Source organism: Phocoena phocoena, chromosome 8 (assembly GCF_963924675.1).
Source record: "Phocoena phocoena chromosome 8, mPhoPho1.1, whole genome shotgun sequence".
Taxonomy (NCBI): domain Eukaryota; kingdom Metazoa; phylum Chordata; class Mammalia; order Artiodactyla; family Phocoenidae; genus Phocoena; species Phocoena phocoena.
Genome location: NC_089226.1, coordinates 107,593,770 through 107,610,236, shown reverse-complemented (window position 1 = coordinate 107,610,236; position 16,467 = coordinate 107,593,770). Strand labels below are relative to the sequence as shown.

Below are 16,467 nucleotides of genomic sequence, written 5' to 3'. Positions count from 1 at the left end.
AAACCCTCCAGAAAGTAGGCATAGAGGGAACTTTCCTCAACATAATAAAGGCCATATATGACAAGCCCACAGCAAACATCATCCTCAATGGTGAAAAACTGAAAGCATTTCCACTAAGATCAGGAACAAGACAAGGTTGCCCACTCTCACCACTCTTATTCAACATAGTATTGGAAGTTTTAGCCACAGCAATCAGAGAAGAAAAGGAAATAAAAGGAATCCACATCGGAAAAGAAGAAGTAAAGCTGTCACTGTTTGCAGATGACATGATACTATACATAGAGAATCCTAAAGATGCTACCAGAAAACTACTAGAGCTAATCAATGAATTTGGTAAAGTAGCAGGATACAAAATTAATGCACAGAAATCTCTGGCATTCCTATATACTAATGATGAAAAATCTGAAAGTGAAATCAAGAAAACACTCCCATTTACCATTGCAACAAAAAGAATAAAATATCTAGGAATAAACCTACCTAAGGATACGAAAGACCTGTATGCAGAAAATTATAAGACACTGATGAAAGAAATTAAAGATGATACAAATAGATGGAGAGATATACCATGTTCTTGGATGGGAAGAATCAACATTGTGAAAATGACTCTACTACCCAAAGCAATCTACAGATTCAATGCAATCCCTATCAAACTACCACTGGCATTTTTCACAGAACTAGAACAAAAAATTTCGCAATTTGTATGGAAACACAAAAGACCCCGAATAGCCAAAGCAATCTTGAGAACGAAAAAAGGAGCTGGAGGAATCAGGCTCCCTGACTTCAGACTATACTACAAAGCAACAGTAATCAAGACAGTATGGTACTGGCACAAAAACAGAAAGATAGATCAGTGGAACAGGATAGAAAGCCCAGAGATAAACCCACGCACATATGGACACCTTATCTTTGATAAAGGAGGCAGGAATGTACAGTGGAGAAAGGACAGCCTCTTCAATAAATGGTGCTGGGAAAACTGGACAGGTACATGTAAAAGTATGAAATTAGATCACTCCCTAACACCATACACAAAAATAAGCTCAAAATGGATTAAAGACCTAAATGTAAGGCCAGAAACTATCAAACTCTTAGAGGAAAACATAGGAAGAACACTCTATGACATAAATCACAGCAAGATCCTTTCTGACCCACCTCCTAGAGTAATGGAAATAAAAACAAAAATAAACAAATGGGACCTAATGAAACTTCAAAGCTTTTGCACAGCAAAGGAAACCATAATCAAGACCAAAAGACAACCCTCAGAATGGGAGAAAACATTTGCAAATGAAGCAACTGACAAAGGATTAACCTCCAAAATTTACAAGCAGCTCATGCAGCTCAATAACAAAAAAACAAACAACCCCATCCAAAAATGGACAGAAGACCTAAATAGACATTTCTCCAAAGAAGATATACAGAATGCCAACAAACACATGAAAGAATGCTCAACATCATTAATCATTAGAGAAATGCAAATCAAAACTACAATGAGATATCATCTCACACCAGTCAGAATGGCCATCATCAAAAAATCTAGAAACAATAAATGCTGGAGAGGGTGTGGAGAAAAGGGGACACTCTTGCACTGCTGGTGGGAATGTGAATTGGTTCAGCCACTATGGAGAACAGTATGGAGGTTCCTTAAAAAACTACAAATAGAATTACCATACGACCCAGCAATCCCACTACTGGGCATATACCCTGAGAAAACCAAAATTCAAAAAGAGTCATGTACCAAAATGTTCATTGCAGCTCTATTTACAATAGCCCGGAGATGGAAAGAACCTAAGCGCCCATCATCGGACGAATGGATAAAGAAGATGTGGCACATATACACAATGGAATATTACTCAGCCTTAAAAAGAAATGAAATTGAGTTATTTGTAATGAGATGGATAGACCTAGAGTCTGTCATACAGAGTGAAGTAAGTCAGAAAGACAAAGACAAATACCGTATGCTAACACATATATATGGAATTTAAGGGGAAAAAATGAAGAACCTAGGGATAAGACAGGAATAGAGGCGCAGACCTACTGGAGAACGGACTTGAGGATATGGGGAGGGGGAAGGGTGAGTTTTGACAGGGCGAGAGAGAGTCATGGACATATACACACTAACAAACGTAGTAAGGTAGATAGCTGGGGGGAAGCAGCCGCAAGGCACAAGGATATTAGCTCGGGGCTTTGGGACAGCCTGGAGGGATGGGAGGGGGAGAGTGGGAGGGAGGGAGACGCAAGAGGGAAGACACATGGGAGCACATGTATATGTATAGCTGATTCACTTTGTTATAAATCAGAAACTAACACACTATTGTAAAGCAATTATACCCCAATAAAGATGTTAAAAAAAAAAAAAAAAAGAATATAATAAAGATTAGATATTAAAAAAAAAAAAAAAAAAAGAAAGTCCAGCTTGCCGCAGGAGCAAACGCAAACCAACCGGGAGGAGAAGCAGAGGGAGGTGGAGAGACACTGATGCCTTACCTGTTGGCTGCGTCTTAAAAAATCCCAGAGCCAGCATGCAGGTCCGAGGCTGGGGAACGATGGGAAGCATTAGGATGGGGAACTGCGGACCTGGTCCACCGCTCACCTGGGGGCAGGTGCCAAGGTGGGCGCGCTGTGCCCGTGAGAGCCGCCAGCACGACGCCCAGGTCTCTGTTCTAAGCACTTCGCGTGAATGATTTCATTTGAAATCTCAAAACAGCCCCGGGGGCAGGTGCTATCACTGGCCCGGTTGTGAAATGGCACAGGAAGGCAAGAACAGCGTCTCTGTGCCCAAGGGCCCAGGGCGAGGAGTGGCAGGGCTGGGTGTGGGCCAGGGGTTCCGGCTGCGGCGTCAAGGGCAGGCTCTGGAGACCAGGACATGCTGGCCCCGCAGCGCCACCTGGCGGTGAAGCAGGGGATGGGGGTTCCCCGGGGGACAACAGGACACCGCCTCCCCCCGCCCCACTCCAGCTTCCCAAGGGCCCCACCTGATCTCCTCGGCGGGACTGTGGTATTTCCACTCAACGGGCTCAGAGAGCGGCTCCAGCAGGTCCTCGTGGCAGGACAGGGCGAAGTCCACCTTCACGCGGGGGTAGGGGCTCACCCTGCTGGCCTGGGAAGGACAACCCCTCAGCGCTGGTACCCGTACAGGCCCCTGGGATGACTGCAGCCAGTGGGGAACACGGCTCAGAACCCCACCGGGGACCCTTCACGGCCACCAGGACGGCCAGAACAGAGACGGATGTAGCAAACGCTGGCAGGGATGTGGGGAACCCAGAGCCCTTGCACAGCACTGGGGGGACGTGAGATGGGCAGTGGCTGAGGACAGCCTGGCAGGGCCTCCTACAGTCACACAGGGAACCACCACAGGACGCTGCAGTCCAGTCCCAGGTATATAACAAAGGACACGCAAACACGTCCACACAGACACCCGGGCATACGTCCACAGCAGCACAATTCATCACAGAGTGGAAATGGTCCAGACGTGCACCAACAGGTGAATGGACAGACAGCACGTGGCCTATCCGTTCAGTGGAATATGATTCTACCGTAGAAAGGAATAAAGCACTAACACGCGCTACAGCGTGGACGGACCACAAAACATTATTCTCAGCGAAAAAAGTCAGACGCAAAAGGCCACATATGATATGATTCCATTTCTGTGAAACGTCCAGAATTGGCAAATCCACAGCGACAATGCAGACTGATGGTTGCCGCGGGCCCTGGGGGAGGTGGACGGAGAGTAACAGCTCGTGGGTCCGGGTTTCTTTTGGGTGATGAGAATGTTTTGACGCTGATCGTGGCAATGCTGCTTGACTCCACGAATACACTAAAATCCACTGAACCGTGTGCCGAAATCGGTGAATTGTGTGGTAAGGGAATGACATCTCAATAAAGCTGTCATTTAAAAAAAAGTCTGGGTCTTTGACGCGCATCCCACGTGTGTGTCTATAAGCACTTACCGCCAGGTTTCGAGACGAAATCTCTGCCCTGTAGCTTCTGACGTCCTCCAAATCCAACGTGGCGGTGAGGACTTCCTGGAGAAGGGAGTTTCAAAGAGAAATCGTGATTTCCTGTTTTGTTTTGTTTTTTCACTCACACGTCTAATTTGTTTTCGTAGGTGTGCCAAATGGCACCCGAATGAATTATGCCTTCTAAGGCAGGGACTGGGGGTCCAGGGAGAGGGGACAGCCAGTGGTGCTGCCGACCCAAAGCCCTTTCCTCTTGTCGTTGCCACGGGAACTTCCACTGAATTCCCGGTGATTTGTTAATCACGGCACAGGACACAATCCTGTCCATAAATGTCTGCTGGGGCTTCTGGGAAAGCTTCTTAAAAAGACACATGAGGAGCAAGGGCCCCTCTTCTGCCTTTTAACGGGGCTGCATGAAGATGCGTGGCTGGAGCTCCTGCAGCCATCCTGTGACCAAGAGGCAATTGAAAATGAAGCCCACACAGAGGAAGGCCCAGATGGAGAGTGACAGAGGGGTGGAGCCAGAGCGCCGGCAGTCATCACGCTGGGGTCCTGGCCTGGACGTGCTGCCTGTGTTCTAGGAGGTGATGCTTCATTCCTTCGAACCCAGATGAGATGGGGGTTCTGCCACTTGCAACAAATTACAGAAAAGGGAAAAGTTTTAACTCATAGACGTTACTCCTTCCCTTATGAAGAAAAAAAACACTAATCAAATTATATGAGGACACTGTCTCATACACACAGGTGCAGGACAGCAAGAACTGCTTCTGGGCACCACTGAGGGACACAGGGTGGCTGGGCCCCCGCTCCTGCCGCTGGGCTGTGGACACAGCTACCTGTGTCACCAGTGGGCCTAACCCAAGCTGGAAACACCCGTGAAGAGACAGAGAATAAAGAGTTGCCACGTCCTTTGGTTCTCCTGTCATTTCCCAAGTGATGGGTCACTGAAGCCGCCGGGCTGCCTTGACAAAGCCACAGAAAGTGAGAAGACGCCAGAGGAGTGAACCCTTCCTGAGAAGAAGGCTCCAGTCCACTTTCCCCAGAACTAGGCTAGCCTTGCACAAAGGCTCGATCGAGGCTGTGAGAAGCATGTACCCTCGAGAAGGTCAGCTGACCACGGAGGAGGTGGCAGAACAGAAGGGCACTGCCCTGGCCGCAGGGCAGTGATGCCACCTCTCTCCCGAACACTCAGGCAAAATCAGAGAACTCTGGCTCAAAAGCCCCCTCCAGGGGGTGGGAGACAATGGTCCCCAGGTTTTCGTATGGCGAAGAATCACCTGTGTGCTTGCTGAAATGGGGGCTCCTTGGAGGGCCTGGATGGGGTCCAGAACCTGGAGTGACCTGCACGCCTGCTCATCCTGGAGCACGTGACCCCCCCAACCCACCTGCCAGTGAATCCTGCCACCAGGTGCCTGTGGCTCTGACGTTTGGCTGAGTGCTTTGGCCAAACCGATGTGCACTGAAGCATGTTTGGAGCAGATGAACGCCTAGCCGTCTGCATGGACTTCATCTTCCCCTGCAACGCCCTTCCGTCTTTGACATGGTTAATACTAAACAATAGGACGCCTGTGGGGACGCAGCCACTTGGAAAGCAAGGTCTGAGGGACCACGATCAGGACGACTCTTGCGGGGAGACGGAGTGTTCCCGCTGCCGGGGCCCAGACTGCCAAACCTCGGGCTTCCCTCTGGGCAAGAAAACACCGTGGGATTCTTTTCAAAGTTCCTTTCCTCGGCCCATTTTGAAACCGAAGTTTGGTTTCATAACCACTTCCTTGCCAACAACCCTAAGGAGACTGCGGAAGGCATGAAACATCACCTCATCTGCGTGGATGCCAAGGAGGTGAAGCGACAGAAGCTACCACAGAGGGTCCTGCAGACTTTCTTATTCTGTGACACTGCTTGCCTTTTGCTCCGGCAGTGCAATCCCCGGAGACTTTTTTTTTTTTTTTTTGTGCTACCACCTGCCTCTGTGAGTGAGCATTTCCAACACTTGCTTCCAAAAAAAACCCAAGTTGGATCCAGAGACAAGATGTGCGATGCCATATGAAACCCGTACTGACCGTCTGAGCCCAGTCAAAGTGACCCTTTCCGGCAGCACTGAAAGCTACGCTGCGTTGCGTTTGCAGAAGTGGAATCTATTCCCACTTTTTGGGCAGTAAAAGCCATTTTCCTTCTTGGGTGCTTAAGAAAAAAAGAAAGAAAACCAACAGGGAGAGCCACGCGACTTCTCTACAAGCACCTTTTCATCTTGTCTTATTCTCTCCGTAAAGGAAACTTACGTCCAATCGCATGGGAAAGCTCTGCACCCACGTTAATGTGTTTTCAGAAGCAGAGGGCGTGCAGTTTTCGTATTTGTGGCTCCAGTGAGGTTACGACAACGTTGGGGGGACGTGCCCCCAGCTGGTCATCAGTCCAGTGAGACCAGGGCGCCCCCCAGAATGAGGAGGGCGGGGGTCTCCAATGCTGCTTCCAGAACCCGCGGGGCAGGGTCCACAGGGAACGTGTGCTGCCTTGATCTCTGGGGAAACCCCCCTAATGGCCCACCTGCAAGCCCCCTCGTGGATCCGCCCCCACGGACGGGCTCCGCTCTCATCACGGGGACCAGGCGCGGTGTCTGCTCATTCCTGAGGACTGGCTCCGGTTCCCCGCCAGCCCCGGCTGTGGGATTCTTCAAACAAGCCCATCACATCCTCCCGGGAACCCGGGGTGACGCCTCTCGTCACTACAAAGCCCACTCCTGCAGCTCCTGGCCTCTCCCTCAGCTCCAAGTGCAGCCTCGGGGGGACCCTGCAGGGCACGTGGGGCTGATAAACTGCTGGGCATCCCATCCGTCCGGCGTGCTGTGCGGGCGGTCCCCGTAACCTCAGGGTAAGGATCCCTCCCGAACCAAGGAGGTGAAGAGGAAGCAATCAGAACCAGCGGGGCCCACCACGGGGGCCACGTCAGACCCCCCGTCATGGGGGAGAACAGAGAACACAGCCCCTGAACCAGAGACCCTCCCGCCATCCCACGCGGGCTGGTTCGTACCACGTCGTCCAGAGAGAACTGGGACCCCTGGGCAAAGATGCTGCCGTTCATGGCTATCAGGGCACAGCCATCGTAGTACAGCCGGTCCCCGTCACAGCCCTTCTGATTGGCCAGCAAGTAAATCCCGCCGTTCTGGAAAATGCAGGGGACGGCAACGGTCAACGGTGGTCCGTCCCCTTCACCCTCCTCCGGCCCAAACACACGAAGCTTCAGACGCCCCTGCGACTGTGTCATAATTAGCCCCCCACCCCAGCAAGAAAACGTGCGCCTCCAGGGAATGTCCGCAGCTATGGTGCTCTCGGCCTTCCAAGGTACCAGGCATCACACGAATCACCCATTCTCGCCTCCCAACTACCCGTCAAGGCAGGCGCTGTCACCTCCACCAGACAGGAGGGGAGATGCAGCTTCAGAGAAGACAAACCCCCCCAGGTCACGAAGCCGAGACTCTGTCCCAGGAAAGAGCAAACACGGCCCCTGGTGTCACGCTGCCAGCAAGAGGGGCAAACTCGTGGGCGCTCCCCGTGCCTTGCTGTGGTGCCAACGGGCATCCTGGTTCCCGGTCACCATGTCACTTGTCCTGAGACCAGTATGATGGTCAAGAGCCCAGGAACCGGATGGCTGGGGTGTGAGCCCAGGGGCCACTTGACCGCCATGTACCGAGTGTCCTGCTCCAAAGAGCAGAAGTGTCAACAGCACCTGGCCCGTAGGGCAGTTTTGAGGGTTAAATGAGGTCAGGCAAGTGGGGCCCGGGAAGGGGCGTCACGCACACCGGTCAGCTGCGGCTGTAACCAGAAGCGCCGAGCATCCTCACGCTCGGGCCCCGCCCGGCGCTGGGCGCTGGGGTCACAAGCGTGAGACAGACACGCTCCAGCATCCCCGCCACCTCCTACCTTGGTGGTGGCCGTGGTCACCAGGTCCACCCTGGCGTGGGCTTTGCGTAGCACGTGGTGGCTGCCTGAGGCATTGGTGAAGATCTCCACGCCGTCCAGGCCCATGTCCACGTGTGGGCTGTGGGCAGATGAGGGCAAAGAAAAGAGACCGGTGTCCCCAACCCACCCTCCCAGCCCCGCAGCTCCCAGGGCATCTCCCCAGCCCCAGGCCATGACGCCAGGAAGGCTGCAAACCTCCAGCCCTCCGGGGCCCAGCGAGGATGGGATCTACGGCGCAGAGGGTAAGGCTGACCTGTGGGGTGTCCAGAGTTCCTCGCAGACCTCACTCCCGATGCACGTGTCCCGGGTGGAGAGGACAGCATCCCCAAAGGGCACGGTTTCCTGGGTCGGGAGACCAGAGCGCTTGAGACCCCTTGGCCATCCCGTCTGGGCCAGGTACTGAACCAGGACGCCAGATGTCACGCATGAGACTTGCACGAAGGCCACGATTTTGTTTCAAGTACTAATGAATCCTTCCTCGACCCGGAGCATTCCCAGCCCAGGGGCCAGCAGGCATCTCCTCCGCTGACCCAAGGGCCTCAGTCACACCTGGAAGCCGAGCTGAGCTGCCACGAGCTTGACTGTGGCTGCAGTCAACTGTGACTCGGTTCCTGAAGCTTCCACGGGCCCAGACGGCCAGCAGCAGCAGCATGGGCTGGATGCTCTTCTGACATCATCTGTGCTCCTGGGGGTCCCATCCCCACGTCAGAAACGAACGGACTGAGCTCTTACAAAGTTCACGCCAGCCGACGGGTCATCCAGCCCCTGAACGGCAGGGCTGGGGCAGGACGCAGGGTCCCTGTGTCTCTAGGAGCTACGTTCGTGTCCCCCGAGGTGGGGGAGCTTCCAGGGCAGGGACGGAGCTGCCCCTGAGGCCGCCCCTCCGGTCTGAGCAGTCACCGAGATGAGCAAGTGCTGACAGGATCACCCGGGCGTGGGGCCCACCTTGGCCTCCTCTCTCGGGGACCAAGTTTCAACTGCGCTGCCATTTCGCTCAGCCAAAAAATCATCCTGGCGGGCCTGGACCGCATCCCAGCACTCTTGGTTGGGTCCCCTGACGTGTGTGTTAGTGAGTTCAACTCCCTTTATCACCAAGGGCAAGAACCGAGGGGCAGGCCTGGCATTTTCTGTTCTGATGCTTCTTGCCACGGACACAGCCCTCGGCCAGGACCCCGAGCTGGCCGTCCCGGGACCACTGCACACCCTACAACGGGTGCCTCGCATTCCTTATCACAGGGTTAGGGCTGCAATCCTGACCCCATCTTCCTGTGACAAGACCAGGGCTCGGGGCAACGGGGTGATAAACAAAGCATGCAGGGGGGCTCTCAGTGATGGGCCCCTGACCTGAATTATCCAGGTTACAGCAGTTACGGGGCTGGTTTGCCCTGTTTCTTGAAAACTCCCCTGAACTTTAATCCACTTGCACCCAGGGCCAATTTCTGCAACTTGCTCTCAACCAGCGACACCAAGCAGCATCCCTCCACCTGCAGGCGGCCCCCACATTGGTTTAGGGGGGTCACCTGGTATGTTTTCTAGGATATCAAAGGGTCCTAGAAGAATGAAACGGAGGATTTCTCGCAGCAGGGGGATTGCTGCTGAAATGTTTGTTTCACACACACACACACACACACACACACACACTCACTGTGTTCTGGATCACGATGAACTTTAATTGTTCCCATTGCTGCAATTCACGGTCAGAAAAGTTTCCAGGTCACATGGGAGGCGACCAGACCTGGCTGAGAGCCCCTGTCCCCAACCTCAGCTGTGCCCAGCCCTGACTGCCTCGCGGGAGGCACCAACCCAAGCTGGCCCCTCGGACATCCTCTCTTAGGGATCAGAACCGGTGCCAGTGACTTAATCTGGCTCCCGAGCAGCGGTGATCTTGGCCCAAGGGCCAGGGAAGTGAGAGGCCGGCGGAGACCCCTGGCATAAAGAGGAAAAGGGTCTGGGGGCTGGTGGGATCGGGGAGAAGGGCACTCCTGTCCCACCCCCCAGATCCATCCCCAAGGTCCAGATGCGTCCCTGCCGACCTGCTCCACCGCGGAGGTTCAGTGTGTCCCCATGAGCCACCTTGAGTGCAACAGTGAGGGGTGCAGAGAATTGGGTGTCATGGGCTAAACTGTGTCCCCGAAATTCACGTGCGGAAGCCCTAAGCCCCAGGACCTCAGATGTGGCTGTGTTTGGAGATGAGGATATTTAAAGAGGTGATTAAGGTAAAATGAGGTCACTAGGGTGGGGCCCTAATCCAATGTGACTGGTGTCCTTATGAGAAGAGGAGAAAAGTGCACAGACACACACAGAAGGACGACCCCGTGAGGACACAGGGAGGAGACGGCCGTCTACACTCCGAGGAGAGAGGCCTCAGGAGGACCCAGCCCTGCCCACACCTGGATCTCAGATTCCAGCCTCCAGGACTGGAGACAGTGAATGTCTGTTGTTTAAGCCACCCAGGCTGTGGTGCTTGGTTATGGTGGCCTAAACAAACTGATACTCTTGGCAACCAGAATGGAAACTCAAGCAGGAGCCGGAGAAATCAGGGCCCCCCTGAAACACCCGCTCTGTGCCCCTGGCTCTCAACGCCCCGCAGGAAGTGGACGGCACTGGGTCCCAGCTGTCCCACCGCAGCAGCTTCCAGGACGAAGGGGATGGTCGAGACCCCCAGATAAGGCTGCAAAGTCAAAGCTCTTCAGACCTGGCCAGCCAGGTGCAAAAGATAAGACAGGACAAGACAGATTTCTGATGCTGAGTTTTCACAGAATGAACAGGCAGCCAAGGAAAGTCCTTCATGAGTTTTATACTAGAAACCCTCCAAACCCGGCTTCTTGGGCAGTCCCTAAGCCCGAGCCCCAGCCCAGCAGGGAACAGCCGGCCGGCGAGGTGGGGCAGGAACCCCTTCCCCCAGGCTCCCCTGAGCCCTCTACCCCGCCGAGTGAGCCAGAGGAGAGGAGAGGGCAGGGACAGGACAGGCATCACACAGGGGAAAGGAGACGCCCACCGTCCCCCCACCCCTCTGCTCCCGGGACCCTCCCCACTTGTTACAGACATCACCCCTTTGTTTGTGCTCCTTACACGGGCCACGGTGATGCCCGTTACTTTGACCCGACGGGTCCTGCCCCCACGGCCCACCCCAGAGTGACGTCTGACCGAGAACGGGTTTTCTTCTCCGAGACTCACCTGCTTTGTCAGGTCCTGTATCGTCCGGGGGAGAAAATATTCCTCTGTTTGCCTGGAAAGGAAACCACCACAGATGTGAGAAGGACCATCCGGGAAATACGCAGAACGGCACCCAGACGTAGAGCAAAACTCAAAACGAGAGCTTGGAACGGACGAGCTGGCAAAGGAACCGTCGATTTAAGGCAAAAAGGCAAGTATAAGCCTACTCGATGAGGCTCCCAGGCCACATGACAGCGAGACGCTGGGTGCTCTCCTACCATTGCCTGGCTTCCCCACCCTTTTGTAACTGACCAGGACACCATGGGGGCCTTCCTGGGACAGGCCTTCCCCCATAGCCTCTGCGTTAGCTCCTCTCTGAAGTACCTAGGTAACAGTAGTTGATGCACATTTCCTGAGTTGTTTTACAGATGTGAACAGCCCCCTATCACCACCACCAAATGGAAGAACTACTCAGTGACCATGAACACGTAGCCCCAGGTCTCCTGGAGCCTAAGGACTGATCATATTAACCCCTGGGACACCACCCTGCTGCCTCACGGCCAGCCAATCAGATTGTGTACAAGCTGATCACGTATCCTGCAACACCCTCCTCTCCTGGCCTTTAAAAATGCTTTGTCAAAACCCTTCGGGGAGCTGGAGGCTTCTCAGGGCCTGAGCCACCTCGGCTCCTCGCGTGGCCCTGCAAAAAAACCTTTCTCTGCTCCAAACTCTGACATTTCAGTTTGCTTGGCCTCACTGTGCGTTGCGCGCACAGACCTGCGTTAACACCTTCACGCACGGCATCTGAGAGGCATGTCACGGGGATTATCTGAAAAGAAGTCGTATTTCCCCACGGAGAAATCCAGGTGGAATTCCCGATCAAGGGTCCTGAATCAAAACGATCACACTGCATGAACCCAACATACGCTGACAAACCGATATCATCACTGAAGTAATCGAATAACGTTCCAAATTGTATGAGCTGGACAGACAGTTCAATACACAACTTTAGTACAGGCCGTCCCACGGTCTGCACGAAAAGGTAGAATTCGAACAATAGATGGCTTCCAAATCTGCCCTCAAATAGGCTGTTACCAGATGCACCATTAAGACATTTAATTAACTAGATTTCTTTTCGCTTTCTTGGGATTCACAAGAACCTTCTGGGAGATTTTCGTGGCTTTTACTTAAGTAAATTTTAAAAGCAGAGAAATCGAGAGGACAATGCTGTTTCTCCCTCACCAATGAAGGGAAAAGAAACTGGAGACGTCCTCTGACCCGCGAGCCGCCTTGGCATCCCATAATGAGTTCACCATCGGTGGGCTCGGTGATGGCGATGCTGCTACCTCACGATTGTTTTAGAGGGAAGAGCTGCCCCAAGGTTTCTCCCTTCACCCTCGCCTCTCCCCTCAACTTGCACGAAGGTCCGTTCAGAACCAGACGCAGGCAAGCCCACCAGGGAACGATGCAGGTTCACCTCTGCTCCTCCCCACGCCCTGCTCCAAAGCCAACCAACACCTAGCGGATGGCTCATGAGGTCCGCACAGCTCATTAAAGAACCAGAGGACCGACAATAAAGCCTCCGGATCGGCAGTGAGTCATTCCAAGCTGGCTTCACGCTGGCCCGCCCCATCTTTCCAGCTGCCTCCACACCTGGGCCCCTCCTGCTCTGCACAGCGCCTCTGATGGGCTGTTCTTCTTCCTCAGCGAACATCCCCTGGAGAAACCCTAGCAGCGTATTTCTGCCGAGAAACCACTCCTGGCCATGCTAATTTCAAATCTTTTCTGGCCCCCTGGGAGCTACAAGAGCCCCCTCGACACCCCCGTCTTGCTGGGCTCAGATTTGGGGCATCCACCTAAGAATCTAATGAAAGTGAACCTAGATTCTTAAGTTCTCTGCAGTCAAGAACTGGGCCTTTTTTCTGTTTTCCTACAAAAGCCTCAAATAGCATCTTGAAGCTGTGATGGACTCATTACTAAAGCAGGGACACAGTGACAGAACCATTTTATCGTCACCATTTTGGAACAACTCCTGAAGGGTAAAAACTCTGTTTTGTTTTTTAACTGTACCAGAGTGAAAGCTTCTGGTTCCAGCTCAGTATCCACTGCCACCCTTTCTACAGGCACCATTAATTGAGTGATGGTCTGAAAGGATTCAACATTTCAACATTAGAAACGGAGGGAAAAAAAAGTGAACTAGAGATCTACATTGGCATAGAGTTAGAGACAACGGAAGCCAATGCAAGATAGCAAAGATAATCAGACAATAGAAGATAAAAGTGAGCTCAAAACTAAGAAAATAATTTGAAAAATTAAAACATTTGAAGATATGAAAACATATTAGGTGCATCAAAGAACAGAACAGATAGGGAACCCTTGGGTACTGTTGGTGGGAACGTAAATGGGTACAGCCACTGTGGAAAACAGTATGGATGTTCCTCAAAAAACTAAAAATAGAACTACCATATGATCCAGCAATCCCAATCCTGGGCATAAATCAGAAGAAAACAAAGACATAATTTGAAAAGTTAAATGCACCCCAATGTTCATAGCAACACATTTACAATAGCCAAGACATGGAAGCAACCTGTGTCCATCAACAGATGAATGGATAAAGAACATGCGATACATATACACAATGGAATACTACTCAGCCATGAAAAAGAATGAAATTTTGCCATTTGCGACATTGTGTATGGACTTGGAGGGCACTATGCTTAGTGAAATAAGTCACATAGAGAAAGATAAACACTGTATGATATCACTTATATGTGAAATCTAAAAAATGAAACTAGTGAATATAACAAAAAAGAAACAGACTCACAGATATAGAGAACAAACTAGTAGTTACCAATGGGAAGAAGGAAGCTTGTTTCAGAAGCTGATCACAGGAATCTCTCTTTGGATGAAAATCAGAGGCCCCATGACCTGCAACCAGGGATTATACACACTAAAAAAGTCATCTTTTCGGGCTTCCCTGGTGGCGCAGTGGTTGAGAGTCTGCCTGCCGATGCAGGAGACACGGGTTCGTGCCCCGGTCCGGGAAGATCCCACGTGCCGTGGAGTGGCTGGGCCCATGAGCCGTGGCCACTGAGCCTGCGTGTCCGGAGCCTGTGCTCCGCCACGGGAGAGGCCACAACAGTGAGAGGCCCGTGTATTGCAAAAACAAAACAAAACGTCATCATTTAAAGGACTCTGTCTCCAACTTAGATGAAAGGACCCTTATCAGGTATTCATAAGTAGCTCAAGCACAGTGAAACAAGGGAACTGACTCTTGAGTTCATATTTCCCACTTACGAGGGGTCTCTGCATCAGACTGGTCTACAGAAAGGACTGCTGACCCAAACAACACCCACCCCAGGATGAGAAGAAGACAGCATTTGTAGACAGCTGACCCAAGAATCTGGTCCAGACCCATTCTACTAATTCAACTTACTGTTTACCAAATATTTGTCTCCCCTATCAACATTAAAGTTACTGTTTTACTTCTAACCATACCTTTGCCCCCAAAGATGGAAAGAAAATTCTCTAGTGAAGTTGTCACAGAGTATAAGTACTCGTGACATGTACCAGTGCTTGCTTTAAGTCTACTGCTAAAAGCACATGTAAAATGTTTCCGTGACAATTCAGTATAATTGATAAAATGTATAGCCTATAAAAGGTTTCCTTGCTAGCATACTTCTGTGCTTGTTCACTGAGTCTGACTAGTTTCCCCAACGTGGATAACTAGGCATATATATTTGTTTATATCTGTAACAAGCTGGCCTAGCACCGAGTGATATGATGGACCCATAGCAGGCAGCAACCGCCCTGGCATCGAGGGACAAATATTTTGATCATAAATGCTTTTTATCAAAAGACCTGCAATCAAAAGGGGAAAATGATGGAGGAAATTTTCACATGTTGAGGTATGGGGAAGTCATTCTGGCTTGTACATGATTTAACTTAAACTTTATACTAACCAGAACGACCTGTTTTGTGGCCTATCAAACATGCATTGTACATCTGCTTTAACCACTGAGGAAAAGAGTGTATTCAAAAATCAAAATACAGTAACTGTGGTTCAGGCATCCAAAACAGAGCTGGATGGCCATGGTGGGTGTGGTTTCAGACACGCTCCAGTATTCCTGAGAACTTGAATTTTTTGAACTGTATGGGACTCAAGGACACCACCAGCTGTTCTCAAAACAGTATCTGCTAGCTGCCAATTGCAAACTTATGTCGTCAATGTCTCCTCTTGTAACTATGAAATCTTTTACTTTAGGGATAGCAGCAAACGAGACAGCTCAAGCCATAGCTTCCCAGCAGAGGGCTCTAGATTCTTTAGCCAGAAGGCTACTGGACAATAAAATTGCTTTAGGTTATATTTTAACAGAAAAAGGGGGCATGGTTGTAGTGGCCAATAGTTCCTGCTATGTTTGTATTAATATCACATCAGAAGTTAAAACCTATTTAGATAAAATCAGACAAAAGGCAGCTTGGCTCCAACAAATGTCATCCCAAAAACCTGGATTTGATCTCTTAAGAAATATCTTCTAATGGATCCCAGCAAGAATAAGGTCTATGTTTGAGGGACTGGTTAAACTAGGTATTATCGTTCTGTGTTTGCTAGGATTTATATCCCTTTTTGTCGTAACTCTCTACTTGCTGTTTGTCTTGTATCCTTAAGCCCAAAGTCTTGGCCTCATCTTGGGATTTGTGAGTATTTGCTATCAAATTCGAAACAGTTTCATTCGTCAAAACTTTTGTTAGGCCTACATCCCTCTTCAGTAGGAAGCAGCCAGAGTGGTCATGGCCCCCTTTCCTCAAGACTGAGGAATGTTTAGAAGGCTGGGGGGACTGAAACCATGGCCCTAGAGTTAACAGAGTTAACAGAAGCTGATGGCTAAAAGGAACTCTTGAGCTTGCCTTGCAGAGCAGCAGACTGGGGAACAGCTTGTTAAAACCCCTCTGCTTGTAAACCGCCTTTACTGATGTAGCTCACTTTAGTTATTTTTTTCTTTCTTTCTTTTTTTCCTCTCTTTAATTGAATACGTTCCCAGCTTCACGTAGCCCAGTTGTTTTACAAGAACGTGGAGGCTGGCTCATCGGTTACCAGGGAAACCAGCCAAGGGGCATGTCCCTTACTGCCCCTTTGATAAACTGTCATGGACAGTTCTGATCTAAAGATTAGAACAGTCGTCACTAGCTGCGGCCCGGGGGGCAAGTATGTAGGCATAGATTAGGCTCTATGACTAAGGGGGAAGGTGAGTCAGGTGAGTGGGGTGTAGGTGAGGCAGGGACTGGTCCAGCGGGGATGTACAGAGAGCCAAGAGGGCAGCCATCTTGGGTGGCCTGACTGCACAGTTGCAAACCTCAGCATCTCGGCATTTGGTTTGCTGCATGTTGGACAAATGGATGTG

General features: G+C 51.1%; 1 protein-coding gene across 1 annotated transcript in view; it reads right to left on the bottom strand.

Moving 5' to 3' along the window:
* NADSYN1 (NAD synthetase 1) overlaps positions 1 to 16,467 on the bottom strand; it is a 42,674-nt gene that overhangs the window by 13,528 nt on the left and 12,679 nt on the right. The window contains exons 6-12 of the mRNA XM_065881715.1: positions 11,087 to 11,138; positions 8,163 to 8,251; positions 7,871 to 7,988; positions 6,981 to 7,112; positions 3,945 to 4,019; positions 2,970 to 3,094; positions 2,482 to 2,530 (exon numbers count right to left, since the gene is read on the bottom strand). Of these exons, the coding sequence (XP_065737787.1) occupies positions 2,482 to 2,530; positions 2,970 to 3,094; positions 3,945 to 4,019; positions 6,981 to 7,112; positions 7,871 to 7,988; positions 8,163 to 8,251; positions 11,087 to 11,138 (640 nt within the window). The remainder of the gene's footprint in view (positions 1 to 2,481; positions 2,531 to 2,969; positions 3,095 to 3,944; positions 4,020 to 6,980; positions 7,113 to 7,870; positions 7,989 to 8,162; positions 8,252 to 11,086; positions 11,139 to 16,467) is intronic.